This window comes from Mauremys reevesii, linkage group 1, assembly GCF_016161935.1.
Source record: "Mauremys reevesii isolate NIE-2019 linkage group 1, ASM1616193v1, whole genome shotgun sequence".
Taxonomy (NCBI): domain Eukaryota; kingdom Metazoa; phylum Chordata; order Testudines; family Geoemydidae; genus Mauremys; species Mauremys reevesii.
In genome coordinates, this window is record NC_052623.1 from 62,400,611 (window position 1) to 62,417,105 (window position 16,495).

The window sequence follows — 16,495 nt, forward strand, 5'->3', positions numbered from 1 at the left end:
TTTGGTTTCCTTGACCATGAAATGCTGAGCGGGCAGCTGGCAAGAGATGGTGTCCACCTGATGAAGGGGAAGAGCATCTTGGGACACCAACTCGCCAACCTAGTGAGGAGGGCTTTAAACTAGGTTCAAAGGGGGCAGGTGACAAAAGTCCAAAGACAGATATTAAAAAAGGTAACCTTGACAGAGGGCAGGAAAAAGGGGAGATATGGAAAATTACAATAGGATCATAGGAGTAGCACGAAAAAACAGCGGAGGAATCTGCTCAACGTCTTTGATGTCTACATACACTTGGAAGGAGTACAGGAAATAAACAGGAAGAACTGGATGTCCTAGTACACAAGCTAAAATATGATGTAATTGGCACCACAGAGACTTCGTGGGATACAGCTCATGACTGGAATACTGGTATAGCAGGGAATAGTTTGTTCAGGAAGGATAGACAGGGAAAAATGGATGAAGTGGTGCATTGTACATCATGATCATATAAACTTGTTCTGACGTCCAGATGGAGGTGACAGGCAGACCAGCTGAAAGTCTCTGGCTGAAGATAAAAGGGAAAAAAACCAGGCAATGTTGTGGCAGGTACCTACTACAGACCATCAAATCAGAAGGAAGAGATGGATGAGGCATTTCTAGAAAAACAACAACAGACATATCCAAAATATATGACCTGGTAGTAATGTAAGACTTTAACTACCAGATATCTGTTAGAGAAGTAATATGGCAAAACAACAAAATGTCCAATAGTTCTTGGAATGCGTTGGGGACAATTTCTTGTTTCAGATGGTGGAAGTAACTGGGGGGCAGCCATTTTAGACTTGATTCTGACTATCAGGGAGGAACTGGTTGTGACTCTGAAGGTGGAAGGCAAGTCTGGTGAAAGTGTTCACAAACTGAACATGAGTCAATGTGATGCTGTGGCAAAAAAAGCAATGTCATTCTGAGATGTTTTAACAAGAGTGTGGTATGTAAGACATCTGCTCTATTCAGCACTGGTGAGGACTCATCTGAAATAACGTGTCCAGTTTTGGGCACCACACTTTAAGAAAGATGAAAAAAAATTGGAGTGATTACAGAGAAGGGTAACAAGCATGACAAGAAGTTTAGAAAACATTATTGTGACACATGGCTAGAAAGAGTTAAATGTTCTGCAAAATATATAACTCCCCAAAGGCATTGAGGGAGATAATGTTTGTGTTTTTGTGTATTTACATATGTATGAGTAGGATCGACAATGTAACCAACAGTCCTTGGCTATGCTGTATTCTGATATCATTTAAATGAACTGTAAACCCGGGATATCTCAGTATTCATCTCTTTGAAATGTACTGTGAATGGTGGAGGAAAAAGCAAATGGTCTTATGTTAATTCATATAGCTAAGTACTGGTAATGGACTTCCTTCAAAGCCATCCTAAGTATCTTTTGTTCCCCGAGGAAATCCCAACTTGTCAAAGAGGACATGAAACTATATAAAAGATCCTTGGGCCACCCCAGAGCCTGCACACCCAGCAGGAGCCCTAACCCCTCCTCCAACCCCCAGCCCAGAGCCCCCTCCCGCACCCTGAACTCCTCATTTCTGGCCCCACCCCAGAGCCCGCACCCCCAGCCAGAGCCCGCACCCCCTTCTGCACCCCAACCCCCAGTTTTGTGAGCATTCATGGCCCGCCATACAACTTCCATACCCACATGTGGCCCTCAGGCCAAAAAGTTTGCCCACGCCTGAACTATGAACTATTTCTGAAAGAACTCTTTGCAACTACAAAGCTCACCATCTCTGCTATGAATCTGAACTTAAATGAATTGAACTCATGTCTGTATGTATACTGATCTTTTAACCATACTCTCACTCTTGTTTTTTAATAAATTTTAGTTTAGTTAATAAGAATTGGCTGTAGCGTTATTTGGGTAAGATCTGAAGCATTCATTAACCTGGGAGGTAATGTGTCTGATCCTTTGGGACTGGTAGAACCTTTTCTTTTATATGATGAAATAAGATTTATGGAAATTTTCATCACATTTGACGTGGTTGGAGGTCTGGATGGAGGCCTGAGGCTGGAACACTTTAAGGGAACTGTATTGTTTGGACTTCTCAGTAACCAGTAAAGTCAATAAAGAAACTGGTTTATGCTGGCTTGGTGAATCTAAGTATTGGAAAATCCACTAGCTTTTTGGAGTTTGGCTGCCCCATTCTTTGCAGTTCACCCTGAGTGACCATAGCTAGCTCCCCACTAGAACCACGGTCATAATGACCAAGGGGAAAGGTTGAAAAACCTGGACATGATTAGTTTAGAGAAGAGAAGGCTGAGGAGAGACATGATAAATCTTCAAATAAATTAAGGTCTGGGTATGAACATCTTCTGCCCACATTAACCGGGCTAAGAGCAATTTGATCTTACTGGGCTCTTGGTAGTGTAGTGATCCCCCTTCATTGACCCAACAACAACAATGAGGCACCTCTGGGATTAAAGTGTTGTGGATCTTTTTCAGATCTGTACAATATACATTAAGGAACTGGGAAGGGGCTGATGAGAAGGTGTAAGACCACCTGCAGAAGTGACACTGGCTCCTTCCTGGACTTTCTTTTCAGGAACAGGTTTTGATTGCCAACCATCTTGTGGCCTCAATGTTGTGGCACCAGCTACTGCCTTCCCTGGGCCCTTTGAACTGGATTTAGAGGCACATTAACCATTTTTTAAAACAGTCACCACTGGTTGCACCTGGTTAACTGTTCCTGAAATTAGAGGAAAGGGGCTCATTGATTTAGTCAGCAGGGTGGCAGCCTTTCACCTCTGGTCTGCTCAGCAGTTGCTATACCCTGAATCCCCACTGGCCTGAAAGTCCCTGGGCTTCTCTCTCTATGTTGTGCTCACAGGATGGGCATGACTCTCATATACTTTTGTTGGCATCTGACTGATTACGAAGTCTAGATTTGCCTCCATTCTAAAATGGCCTTTTTTATGCCTGGTGACTTCTGCGAAGTGCACAACTGGACCAGCCATTTTCCAGTGTACGGCTCTTAAAAGAGCTGCTGCTTTTGAACCCGCTTTTTCTGCTTAAGCTCTCTCCTCCAGAAGCCTGTTTTTTGCCTTTACTCAGGCTGAGTTGACCAAGCTGTTCCCCCGATTGTTCTCAAGCTGGAAATTGGTGACAGCTCTTGCTGTTCAGACCAAACTCCAGTCTGTGTGTTTTTTGGATAAGGTTGTCACAGTCACAATAAAAATTGACCCCATGGCGTGTATATTGCTAATGCTTATATATACACATAGGAAAGGATCTTGGGAAGGGTTGAAGGTGTGAGTGGGGAGTGAAAGATTCCTTTGCAGGTCACAAGAGGCTGAGGAAGGGAGAAAGGAATGGGTTAACTCGACGATCCAGCTAGGCTCAAAGATAAGGAACGAAACTGCAGCCCAAGACCAATGCACACAAACAAGCAACCTGCTGCCAAACAGCCAGAAGCTTGTGAGAAAAGAGAACTGAGCCAGACAGACCTGACAAGGTTGCAGAACTAGATAGACTGCGAAGGCCAGTGAGTTGAAAACAACAGGTGTGTTTTGGGGAAACTAAGAGAGCCACGGAAGACCAGTTTGGACTGGTACCGAGAGCACGGGGGAGGAGGGGGCGTAAAGGTCCCTAGCTGAAAACGTCCCCAGAAGAACCCAGGGCTTAAAACCTTCCCAAGAGCTGAAGCAAGTCGGAGATAAACAGCGGACCCTAGATGGCCTGTGCAGAGGACAGAACTCTTGTCTACCCTTCTCTCTCTTCTTCTTACGTTAGACCCAGGCTTGGCCAGCCTTGGGTTGTGCATGTGAGAGTATGAAAGTGGGTTACGGCTCGGGCACTAATGCTTTCTTCCTTCCTCCAAGTGACGTGGGGTGCACCCAGCACTCACCCCTGTTATTTGATTAATAAAGCTTTAAAACTGGTCACTTGGTGTGCTCCTGCATCTCCTCCCCTAAAGCTCCTGCGGCCTCAGTCTGATCACCTGAAGCCCCAGGCAGATTGGTAACAAAGTCCTCTCTGAATTCCAGGTGGCGCTCCCTCAGTGGGCTGCTCAGTATTTGCAGAAAGTTTTAGCAGTGATTGTTCTTTTCAGGGAGAATCCTGTACTCTCTTACTAGCTGTCTCTCCTTCTGTGGATGACATCCTTGTGCAATCAGGCAGATTGTTCTCCTGGAAAGGTCTGATGCATGTTCCTTTTGCAACCATGACTAAGAAGCAGCTCTATGGTATATGTGTCAAGGTGCAACATTATGCCACCCTCTCATCTCTCTGATACAGCCTGGAGGATGCCTGTCTCCGGGTGACTCTATGACCCCAGTTTGGAGGATGTTCTACAATCCTCTTCCTAAGTGCTCCAGTGACTTGCAGTGGAGGGTACTGCATCGCATCATAACAACCAATCATTTTGAATACCATATTACCCCTGAGGTGTCTGCACAGTGCTCCTTCTGTCTGGCTTCAGACACAGTGTTTCATTTTTTCCTACACTGCTCCCAACCGATCCCTCTTTTTGGGCTTTCCCCAAGCTCCTAATTTGTTCTCCAAGTGAGATACAGTGCTCACATTCAGCTGCTTTCCTGCCTGCTAACTTTTTGCTGGGACAGGAAAAACTAGCCATTTTGAAATCCCAACAGAACAGAATGGCCGAGGTAGAACACTGTGATGTGCTAGGGCTCTTCTGAGCACTGATTGTGGCCCAACTGTTGATTGATAACACTTTTTAAATAAATTGACTTGCAACCTGGACACTTTTGGGTTGATTTGGTGTGTTAACAGTATTTTGAGTGAACTTGATGATGTTTTAGTGATCCATGTTTAATGTTCCCTTAAGATGTATTTTGCTTCATTTTATTCTTTTTTTGTATGTACATATTGTAATTTTATAACATGTTAATGGTTTTTAATGTGATTTTATGTGAATAGAGATGTTTTTCATATAATCTAGGACCCGGTAAAGTGGAAGGGTCCCAGAGCTGATACTGCAGCCTGAGCTGGAATGTCTACACTGCAGTTATAAAGCCCCACAGCCTGAGTCAGCTGGCAGCAGTCTTGTGGGGGGGAAAAATAGTATGTGATCATGTAATTGAGTTTTCACAGGCATCCTTAATTCTGACATTTCCTAATTTTGGAGTGCTTGACTTTGCAACTTAACATTCTTTTAACATAGTTATTTCGGATGTAATTTCCTACATTTTTTAAAAACTGAAAAAATTAGAAAACAAAAATTCCATTATGTAGAATTGTATTGACCTCCCCACTTGTGTCATCAGAAGGGCTGGAATCTTTATTTCCACAGCAGTTTTCTACCAGAGCTAACAGAGGAAATGATGGCAGTAGAAGACTTATATTCTTTGTTTACCTGCCACTATAGGTGAATGGAGAGTTTGTCTGTGGGCTTCACAGCTATTTGCTGACAGAAAAGGAATGCTGAGACTCAGGAACGATGGGCTCAATTCCAGGTTCTACAGGGGAGTGTTCTCTAGACCCTTTTGCCCCATCCCCTAGCTCCTTAGTTCTAGCCAAATTTCAAGTTCCTGCTCCAAAAGAAGTAGCAGTAGAGCTTCTTAATAAAAGAGTTATAATATTTATTTTTTTTAATATAGGGAAAACAACATTTTTCCTAATGTGTTTCTGGAAATGGCTGAATCATTTTAGCTAAAGCTTTTAAAAAATAAGCTTGAGGCAAACATCTGGCATGGAAAATTTCAGCCAAAATAGTTTAAATTTGGCAAAGTTATAAGCAATTGAAACCAGGATCTTATAATGGGAAATGGTGGACACCATTAAGTATAAGCATTGCTACCTGTGCTGCCTAAAGTATGTTTAATATACACCATGGATAATAGAATTATTCATGCAAGATCCATTCATATGGACCTGTATTCTCTATCCCTCCTTCTAATGGCACATTTGACTGTATGGAAAAAGGAAGCGTAAAAGGTTATACGTGTGGACTCACAAACACAGCTATATGTAAAATCTTTCCCTTCTCAGTCCAGCTTTTACATCCTGCAAGGAAAGTCAAAATTGTGGATTCATGACACAGTGGTGGCCATGGACTTGTCATAGTGAGCTCATACGGTCACAGTCATCTGCTCACTATGACGTCTGACATTCCCTATGGGGGTGTGGAGGAATATTTGTGAGGGCACAATGGGGCCTTAGCCACGCCCCGCGGGGCGGGGAGAGGGAGCACCACCCAGCCCCACTCTGCCCCCAGCACTGCTCCAATTGTGGCTACAGCATCAGCCCGACTCCCAGCCTGGCTGTGGCTCCACACTCAGCCACAGCCCTGGCTGTGGCTCTGCCCCTGGCCCCAGCCCCCTTACTTCTGTCATCCCTCCCCCCCTCAGAGCTGTGGCCCTGCTCCCAGCCCCAGCTGCTGACCACAGCTCCCAGTGGGAGAGGGGTGCAGACAGGGGCTGGGGAGGTGCGATGTGAAAAGTTTGTGGACCACTGGTATAGGAGGACAGAATTGGCTGGAAGAGAAAATCCTCATTTAAAGAAACAAGTCATTTGTGGATTTGCAAATGTTTAAAAAATACAGAAAAAAATCTGTGAAGTTCATGCACTTAGATTTTTTAATCTGATATATTTCAAGAGTTTCCCCAGAATATGAGTTCAATTGGAAAGCAGTGGTGTAAATATCATCTATAAAAATCTCCTCTACCAAGAGAGCATTTCCCCACCAGACCCAGTACGCTAAAAGTGGTGTTCTTTCTAATACAGGATTGGCAGTACTAGGAAGGTATTATGGAGAAAGGTCCCAGTCACCATAATTCCAGATCTTTTCCACATTATGAAGACAGTTTCTCCTCTCTGTCAACTAAAATCTACCCCAGCAAATCCCAGAAAATAATGTTAACACAAAGTATCATGTACAATAGAAGCAATGATGAAATAAAAGACAAGGAAACAGCTGCAGCTGTCCTTCATGAAGGCAGAACACAGAACGGGGAGAGGAGACCACCACCTGGGGAGATGCTGTCTCAATTATGCTAAAATTATATATTTTCCCCAGTTGCTAGATCTGACTTTTAAAAGCACAGATTTTTTTTTTTAAGAGAACAAAGACTAATATAACATATGTATTACTGTGTTTGATTTTAAGCAGCAAGAAAAGGACAAACAAAGCAAGCTACCGCATGATTATCTATCACAGTGATACTCAGATTGAGGCTTGGGAACCACAAGTGCAGCACATCATAGTAAAACACTGTGTGATTTAATTATTAACCAAGTTATTAATCAATCAGGATGCATTTATTATGTTATTAACCAATTGTAGAATACTTGGTCAGTCATTTCGCTGGGGAATTATATATATAAAAATAGTAAATGAAACAGTGAATTCACACTACTGTGGCTCTTTTGGGTAATGCTGATCAGTAAGGTCTGAGTATCGCTCATCTATCATATGTTTTTCAGCAAGAAAAATGTCAAAATTAGAATGTAATTAGAATTTACATCACGAATGAGATGTAAACTAGTTTAAATATTCACCAGCATCTCTCCTTAACTCTGCACGTTGAAACAAAGAATTTCATACTTTATAACTAAAAATTTAATAATCAAAAGGCCAGAGTGATAAGGTAGATATCCTTTGAAGTTCTACAGTCATTTTTATATCTATCTTGTATTGCTCTGTTGATTAGAAAGATTATTCTTTACTAGTGCAGGCCAATACCACCCAGGTACAGCTTTTAATATTAAAACTTATGAATCTTAAAAGAGCAATTGCTTTCAGAAATACTAACTTGGAGACCTGATAATGCTAAAAGCTCCTTTTTAATTCAAATGTTTTCACCTCAACTCATACTTGAAAGAAAGAGAGAAAGTTTCCCAGTCAACATGGTTTTAAAAGCAAATCTCAACCACAGCAGAATCATTTAACAGGATCATTCTTCAGTTAAATACATGATTTTTCTAGCATTAATAAGTTTCTGTATGACACCGATAACACAACTGATGCTATATTAAAATTAGCTGAGACCACTTGCAAAATAAAGACTGGATCCTGCACAGAGAAAAGGCCCTATGCCCTTGTGGAACACCACTGACTTCAGTGGTTTGCTTACATGGAGACAGTTGCAGGATCAGAGTCCGAGTGTAGAAAAAAAATTGAACATTGCATTATTTAAGTAACAGCATACTGTGCATTTTTCCCACTACAATCATAGATCCATGGATAGAAATAAACAGAAATGAAAACAATTATAAGATTCCATCTATTGATCATTATAACAATGGAATAATTACGTTTTAATCAACAGATCTTTTATATAAGTTCTTTGTCAGGTATGAATTTTAACAGTTTTGGAAGCATTAATGTACAATATATTTAATTAGGCAAATAATCCTGGAATAGTAATTTATTATTGTAATATCTCACAAGCTGTTTCTTCATTGAAGGTTTGTATTAACAGTATTAATACTATGTCTTTTAGGGTTAAATGTAGCTATTTGCGATTTTCATATGACATCCTTAATTAGGCAAAATAAATACCATTTTCTTTAAATACTGGATGCATTTTTAATAATATTGTTAAACTGTTTTTAATTTAATGTAAGAGTGATTTCAGTTACAAATTGGAGCACAGAATTTATCCTTGTTTGGTACTGATTTGAAAATTATTAATATACTATGAGCCAGATCCTTAGCTGTTGAAGCCAATAAATGTATGTTGATTTACACCAGCTGAAAATCTGGCCCTGTATTTCTAACTGGACAGATGCATGTCTTACATAAACAGACAAACATGAATGTTTCCAGATGCCAAGTATTTAACTATATTAAATAGCAATAGTGTATTTAGTGTAAGATATATTAAGGAAGCACAACTGATCAGTGGAAGATCTACCACTCTGCTAGAAAATCCAAATCCAGAGTTTGGAGACAAAGAATTAACAATTTACGTCCTACTCTTTCACTGAGCTCTGTACACGTGAACCTTTACGCTCATGAAGAACGCACTGCAATATTGTTGTGCAAAGGACAAAATCCATTACTTTGGGCATTGCTTCAAGTGTGTTAAAGTTCTTTTTAGCCAAGACATCAGCCTCCTCTTGAGGCAACGGAAGGACAACACTCTCTGAACAGCACTCATCCTTCTCAGAACTATCTAGAACTGTGTAGCAATGAAAAGCCAGAGAATGCCAGCCCTACTCCACTAGCCTGAGTTGAATCTGGGTAGAGCTTGGAATTGGGGGGATGAGAAGGCCTGGTAACCTCACCAACCTAGATTCCTCACACATAGCATTAAGGAGCTCCATCAGAACTGGGATTAGTTGGGAAAAAAGTAGGGACACTGTGTCTCCACCAGCTAACTGTTCTATTCCCAGTGTGTGCCTTTGCACACCGCAGGAGGAACAGGGCAGCCTACCCAGGGCTGGCTCCAGGCACCAGCGCAGAAAGCAGGTGCTTGGCGCGGCACGTCCGGGTCTTCGGCGGCAATTCAGCGGCAGGTCCCCCAGTCCCTCTTGGAGGGAAGGACCGGCCGCCGAATTGCCACCGAAGAATGAAGCGGCGCAGTAGAGCTGTCACGAAGTGCCGCCGATCGCAATTTATCTCCTCTCCCCCCCACCCCCACTTGGGGCGGCAAAAAAGCTAGAGCTGGCCCTGAGCCTACCCAATGTCTATTTATGGTAAGACAACATCTTTTGGGGTCTCATATCCAGAGCTGAAAGTAAGCCTGGACGGTAAGGTATGGCGTTTTGGTAAGAAAGAAGGTACACAGCCGACTGTACCAGCAGAGCCACTGATGGGGACGGGGGGAGGGAGGGCGCAAAAGGGGCAGCTCCCCCAGGGCACAGTAATTTAAAAGGGTTCAGGGCTCCTGGCAGCAGCCAGAGCCCCAGTCCCTTTAAATCGCTACCACAGCCCCGGGGCTCCTGGCCGCTGCCACTACCCTGGGGCTCCAGCAGCAATTTAAAGGGCCTGGGGCTTCCAGCCACTGCTGCTGCTACCGCGTCAGCGGCCAAAGCCCCAGGCCCTTTAAATTGCCGCCAGAGCCCTGGACAGTGCAGGCCGGGCAGCGCTAAAGGGCTGGCTGGGGGAGTCTGGCCCCAGCCCCACCCCTTCCAGGGGCCCAGTGCCACCCACCCACCTTGTCCAGGACCCTGGCCGCCATGTGTACTGGTAAGTCCATTAATTTACTTTTTCAGCCCTGCTCCTATCCCTCTCGGGAAAGTGTGACTATCCCACAGAACAATCGAGGCAGGAGGGGCTAGCCGAAGAATGGACTGGCTGACTGTGATGACTGCAGCACCTTATGTATGACAAAAATCCTGTCATGTCTCATCGTGAGGTAATAGATAACAGAGAGAAAGAACAGGTGATCAGAGTGCACATATTGGCAACAATGTAATCAACTACTGCCTAATTTCCAGAGCTCCTCACAGAAATTACATTTTCAAAAATCTAAACCCTAGTTTATTATTTTGTGCAGTTTAACATGGGAAATAGACGTTTACCTTTTGGTTGTTGTGTTCAAAAAGGCTGCAGATGAATGTTTATAAACAGCATCACAAATATCCACTATCTCACTAACTCAGGCCAAGTAAAATATCAGTTTTTTCATAATCAATCTTGTACCATGGGGTCTCAATTGGATGAACGAATGATAGAGTTGTAGCTACAATTCTGAACGTGCTGGCTTTTGTAAGCTCCAAACATAAAAGTATTTAGTTAATGCTGGTTTCTAAATCACGATAAGAAAAGTAATAAATGTTTCCAGTAAAGGGTTCCTGACACTGAATAAATACATTTCCAAATTATTTAAGGGTCATTTAAGGGTCACACACAAAAGAAAAACAAAGTCAAATCAATTGATAATAAAAGTTTTGCTAATTTTTGTGAGATGCTAAATTGTAGCCATATCTGTTATATAACTTGGAACATGGAAATGAAAAAAGTGGTATTAGCTGTCCTTAAATGTTATTAACTGAAAAACTAGCTAACATATTTTGTAGAATTATTTTAAATAAATCTGTTAACTGTTCTCTGAGGGTTATATATCCAGTTTGTATGCATGACTGCTCTCTAAGGATAGATACTGCATAAACTACAAACTTTTTACTCCTAAAAAAATTAACAAGAGGCATAATTTAATCTCTAGTGTGGTTCTTGGTTCAAATTCTTTTCTTTCTTAGTAAAAAGATAACAGAATATATTTCTTTTTAATAAAACTTCCCCCAAAGGACATTCAAAAATACAAACTCCTTCAAACCCTGGAGGTCATTACTAAACAAGCTGTATGAAAGGGCAGATTGATTAGCCTCATCTTTTGGAGGGGATAGAGAGAAGTTACTTACATGGGTACCTAAAGGTAAAGTAAGAATAGAAATGGGAAGAAAAGAGAGAGAAATATGTGAAGAAAGGGTATGAAAAGAGGATAGTAGTTAAGCAGAAGTATTGAATGTCTAGAGAGAAATGTGAGTAGATAAGCTTTAATATGTCCATACCTTTTATTCAAGTTTTTGCTTAATGGGTTGCTGTTTAGTTTAGGCAGGGATGGCTTACTTCTGCTTTTGGTTAAAAGTAGTTAGAACTGTATTTTTATTAAATAAAAGCTCTGTTTTAAATTTTCAGAATAATTTCTACCTGTATTATATAATAATTGCCATCTTTTTTAAACAATTTATGTAAAAATTCGGAAATGTATTTAATACCAGGAAAAAGATTCTCAGACACAGCAAACTGGAATATCATATTTTCTTCCCCCATTCTCTTCTGACCATACACCCACCACATAACACTTAACAGTTCTGCCTCCTCTTCATTTAAGCCTCATTCAGCTCTCATCCCAATTTGACCTCATACTGGATCTTAGTTTGGCTAGTTCACTCCATTTCCTCTTAAAGCCAAGCAACCAGGCTTCTCTTCTAAAATGTCTTTCTGCTCCCATTTCCCTTATTACTCTTGGAATATATGACAGCATCCCTTTGTCTCCTTGGCATGATCTCTCTCCCAGGGCTAGAAGTAGCATTCACAAGCATTCCCCAAATGGTCCTGTTTTGGACATGTATAGGGATCTTGTTTTTCATTAAAGCAAAAACAAACATATGTAGAATGAAGAAAAAATGATTATGAAGTGTCTATTGTAGCAAAGATCAACTGTCAATAGGCCATGGAGTCCCACTCCCTTGTAGCATAATATTGCTCCATATAGTGCACATTTTCTGCTGGTTTGATAAGAAGTATATTATGTTCTTTATTAGTTTTGAGGAACCATTAAAAGGCTTTATATGGTACTTTCCTGAAGCAACAAAATTGGCATCTATATTGGTACCAGATTTTTTGAAACATTACTTGATGTGACCCAGGGACCTCTTGGGATTCACTGACAGAGGGCACTGGGGTGCAGAGGGTCACAGGGATTCCCTCGGTCTGGTCTCTGTAGTTTGTCAAAGAGTGTCATGTAAGGTCTCTACTGAAAGCCTGTGTCACATCGATCATCATAATTGTTGCAAAATGGATGGATGGATGGATAATATGCAAGGAGTTATGTATATATACTGAAAATTATGCTCTTATGGTCTGTGAGCTGGTCACCAGAAAGCAATACGCAAGTTTCTTTCAGGCAGCAGATGCTTATCTACCTGTCTGGCTACATATAAATTGAGCATTGCATACTTCACAATGAATGCCTATTGACAGCCTGAACAAAATGCTAATCCAGTAATTGCAAAGTCACCAGGGGAGATTCTATACAGGAAAAAACAAACAGCAGGGGTTACCCTGTTTACAAGTGGATGGTTAGAATGGTATCTGGGGGTGCAGATTACACCCAGGTATCTTTCAGCTAAGGGACAAGCAGCCAGCTGGCTTGTCTTATGAACAGAGGATCACAGACAATCTGGCTTTTTAAACAATGGGAGACACACTTTTGGATGGACTATCCTTTGAGAGACAGAAGAAATGGCTTGTTACATTTAGGTTCCAAAAAGCATGTTAACTTTTATTTTATATGTAACCATTTGTTTCAATTAACTCTACTTGCTTCTTCTCAAATCTCTGTTCATTAAACAAACTTTTACTTGTTTTCAATATAAACAAATCTAAATGATGCTATTTGAGTGATCCTGAGGTGAAACGGGTAAATGTGTGTACTGTTTCTTTGGGAGCAGTGGATCTGTGAATTCTGAGATAAATATTATCAGGAATTGTGCCATAATGTGAGACTTTTAACTTCCCGGATATAGATTGGAGAACAAGTACTACTAATAATGGTAGGGCCCACTTACTCCTGGATGTGGTAGAAGTCAGTTTCCTTCATCAAATCATCACTGAACCAACAAGAAGGGATGCAATTTTAGATTTAGGTTTAGTAAGTAGTGAGGACATCATAGAACAGCTGGTCATAGGAAATAACCTTGGATTGACTGATCACAGGATGATTCAGTTTAAATTAAATGGAAGGATAATCAAAACTGGGTCATCAAGGATGTTTTTTTTATTTCAAAAGGGCAGATTTTGGGAAACTAAGGGAATTAAAGAAGTCACCTGGACTAAAGAGCTCAATGGCTTCAATGTGAAGGAGGCTTGGAATTTCTTTTAAATCAACTATACACAAATTATCTTTAATTTGCATCCCAAGCAAGGGGGAAAAACTTGTAGGGAAAGACTTCAGAGCCATCTGGATGAATAATTATCTCAAAAAGGTTATTAGGAGTAAGTAGAAAGCCCATAGTGAATGGAAAAAGAGATTGATCAGTGGAGAAAGCTATATCTTGGAGGTTAGAAATTGTATGAATAAAGTGAAAACTGCTAAAAGCCAGTCTGAATTAGTTCTTACCAAGGAAATTAATATAAGTAGTCAGAGGTTTTTTAGTTACATAAAAATAGAATGAAGAAGGATGAGGTCTGTGTGCAGTGTGGATAGGGAGAAGCTTAACGATAATCTAAGTAAGCCAAAAAACTAAATTAATACAATGTCTCTGTTTTCAATAAGGAGAATAATATGGAACATGGGTACGAAGGCAGGATGGCTGATAGAAATGAGTGCATAGAAATAGGTATGACCACAACAGAGGTGGAAGAAAAACTTGAAGAGTTTAATGCACTCAAATCAGAGGGACCAGACAATTTCCACCTCAAAATACTGAAAAAAACTGGCACATGAGATTGCTAGTCTAGTAGCAAAGATTTTGAATAAATCTATTTGGGGTACTACTGCATGACTGAAGAATAGCTAATGTCATACCTATGCTTGTGGGCAATTACAGCTCTGTTAGTCTGATCTCAATAGTATGCAAGATTTTAGAACAAATTGCAAAGGAAAGAATAATTAAATTTATGGAAGTAAACAGAAAATGAGATGTAATACAACATGGGTTTACTGGGGTATAGACTGTGCCAGTGTGATGGGATGTTTACCACACATCACTTCTGAAAGGAATAAGGAAGCCGAGAAAGGACCAATTAATGTGAAATGCCACACGTGCAGGGATTGGGCTGAAGAAGCAACCCTTGACTGGAAGATGAAGCTTAGTTCAGTAGGTGTGGGCTGGACTAATATAAAGCCAGGAAGATGGCAACAGAAATGGTTGCAGTGAGGAAGACTGCAGCCACCCTCTGCACAGAAATGGGATGAAATTCAATAGTACAAAGTGCAAGGTTATGTATTTAAGCTTTAATAAGAATTTCTACAAAAAGCGGTGGGCTCATCAGTTGTGACAGATAAGAAAAGTGACCTGAATGTGTTGGTCAATCACAGGATGACTGAGTCACCAATGTGATGCAGCTGCAAAAAAGGCAAATGCGATCCTAGGATGGATCAGGCGTGGCATTTTCAATACAGACACAGACATATTAATGTCATTGTACAAAGCACTGGTAAGAACTAATTTTGAATATGGCATACAATTCTGGTTGCCCATGTTCTAGAAAGATGAATTCAAACTGGAACAGGTGCAGAGAAGAGCTACAACGATGATCCGGGGAATGGAGGGCCTGTGCTATGAGAGGGGGCTGGAAGAGCTTGGCTTGTTTTAGCATAATGAAAAGAAGGCTGAAAAGGGAACCACAGAGGGTTAAAAGCTATTTAAGCTAAAGGACAATGTTGGCACAAGAACAAAATGGGTATAAACTGCTTGTGACCAAATTCAGGCTGGAAATTAGAAGAAGGTTAGAAACCTTCAGAGTGAGATTCTGGAACAGCCTCCCAATAGGAGTTGTGAGGGCAAATAACTTAATTAGTTTTGAGAGAGAGATGAATTTATGAATGGGATTATATGACGGGGTTGCATGTAATCATGGGGGCAGGTCTTGGCAGCTCTGGGGGTCTCTTCTCATGTATGTCTTATGTCCCTCAAATCTCAAGCTTCAGGGCTTCAACAGGTCAATTGCAAGGATCAGGAAGGGATTTCTACACACTCCTCACCCATCAATGTATTCTTGTTTTTTTGCTTTTTGTCTCCTTCCTCTGAAAGATCAGAGATGGCCATGGCTGGAGATGGGACACAGGACAGGGTGGGCCAGTGCTCTGAGGTGGCACTGAGGATTCTCTCTCTCATGGGCTTAGCTAGCTGGTTCTTGCTCAGCATGCTCAGGGTGTAACTGATCATCATATGTGGGGTTGGAAAGGAATTTTCACCCAGGTCAGATCAGCAGTGACCTAGGGTTTGTGCCTTCTTCTGCAGCATGTGATGTGGGTTATTTGTGGGGATTATCTGGGCCTCTCTCACTTAATCAATTCCCTGCCATTTCAGGAAACTCTGACATTGGTGCATCTCGGTACTGCCTATTCTCTACCTGCGGCACACACCAGTTTAGTCTCTTGTGGGCTGTAATACTTCAGTCTAATTTCAGTTGTTGGGTTTAGTGTGTGGGTGCTGGGTGGTGTTTGTGACCTGTGATATACGGGAGATCAAACTAGATGACTGGTTGTCCATTTTGGCCTTAAACTCTATGATAATTGTTAACAGGCTCTCATTATAAATACCAAAAAGTTTTTGGAAATATTTACAATCTCTATAGGCAATGTAAATGTCTCAAGAAAAGGATCAGAATCTCGCACCTGCAGTACTCAGACTGCAGTTTCTCTATTCCACAGCCTAATAAGTGAACAAAAAACACAGTGAGCCTAGATCTACACTGACTTCTCAAGAGATATCAGAATGCTGTGACTATTATTTTCAAGACTTTTGCTAATGAGCATAACCACATTTCTTTTGTATATATGGCATAAAAGAAAGCAAAGGTGTTGAAGTTTCTTTACCTGTTGTGCTCCATCCCCACTAACAACAGGGGCAGGTAGAAGAGGAATTTCACTACTTATAATCTGAGTGGTATCCAGTAGTGGTGGGTGTTCTGCCATCTTTGATGGAACATTAATTCACAGGATCACCTGTAAAGAAAAACTACCAAAATTATATAATGTGCATGTTATTATGAAATGAGTTTTCACTTATATTTTAATAAGTATCCTTTAAAATAGTCTTTAGTGTTAAAAAGTAAAGTTAACAAGATAATTTAGTGCACCAGTATAAATC

The 16,495-nt window shown here is 41.1% G+C and overlaps 1 protein-coding gene across 4 annotated transcripts in view; it reads right to left on the reverse strand.

Moving 5' to 3' along the window:
• The window catches only part of FNDC3A (fibronectin type III domain containing 3A), a 178,703-nt gene that overhangs the window by 138,926 nt on the left and 23,282 nt on the right, over window positions 1-16,495 (reverse strand). For 2 of the 4 annotated variants that reach the window (XM_039532933.1, XM_039532928.1), the window contains exon 2: window positions 16,222-16,350. In XM_039532933.1, the coding sequence (XP_039388867.1) occupies window positions 16,222-16,320 (99 nt within the window). In that variant the 5' untranslated portion in view covers window positions 16,321-16,350. Of the gene's footprint in view, window positions 1-16,221; window positions 16,352-16,495 lie in introns of those variants that run through there. The other 2 variants (XM_039532940.1, XM_039532951.1) reach the window with 2 other exon arrangements.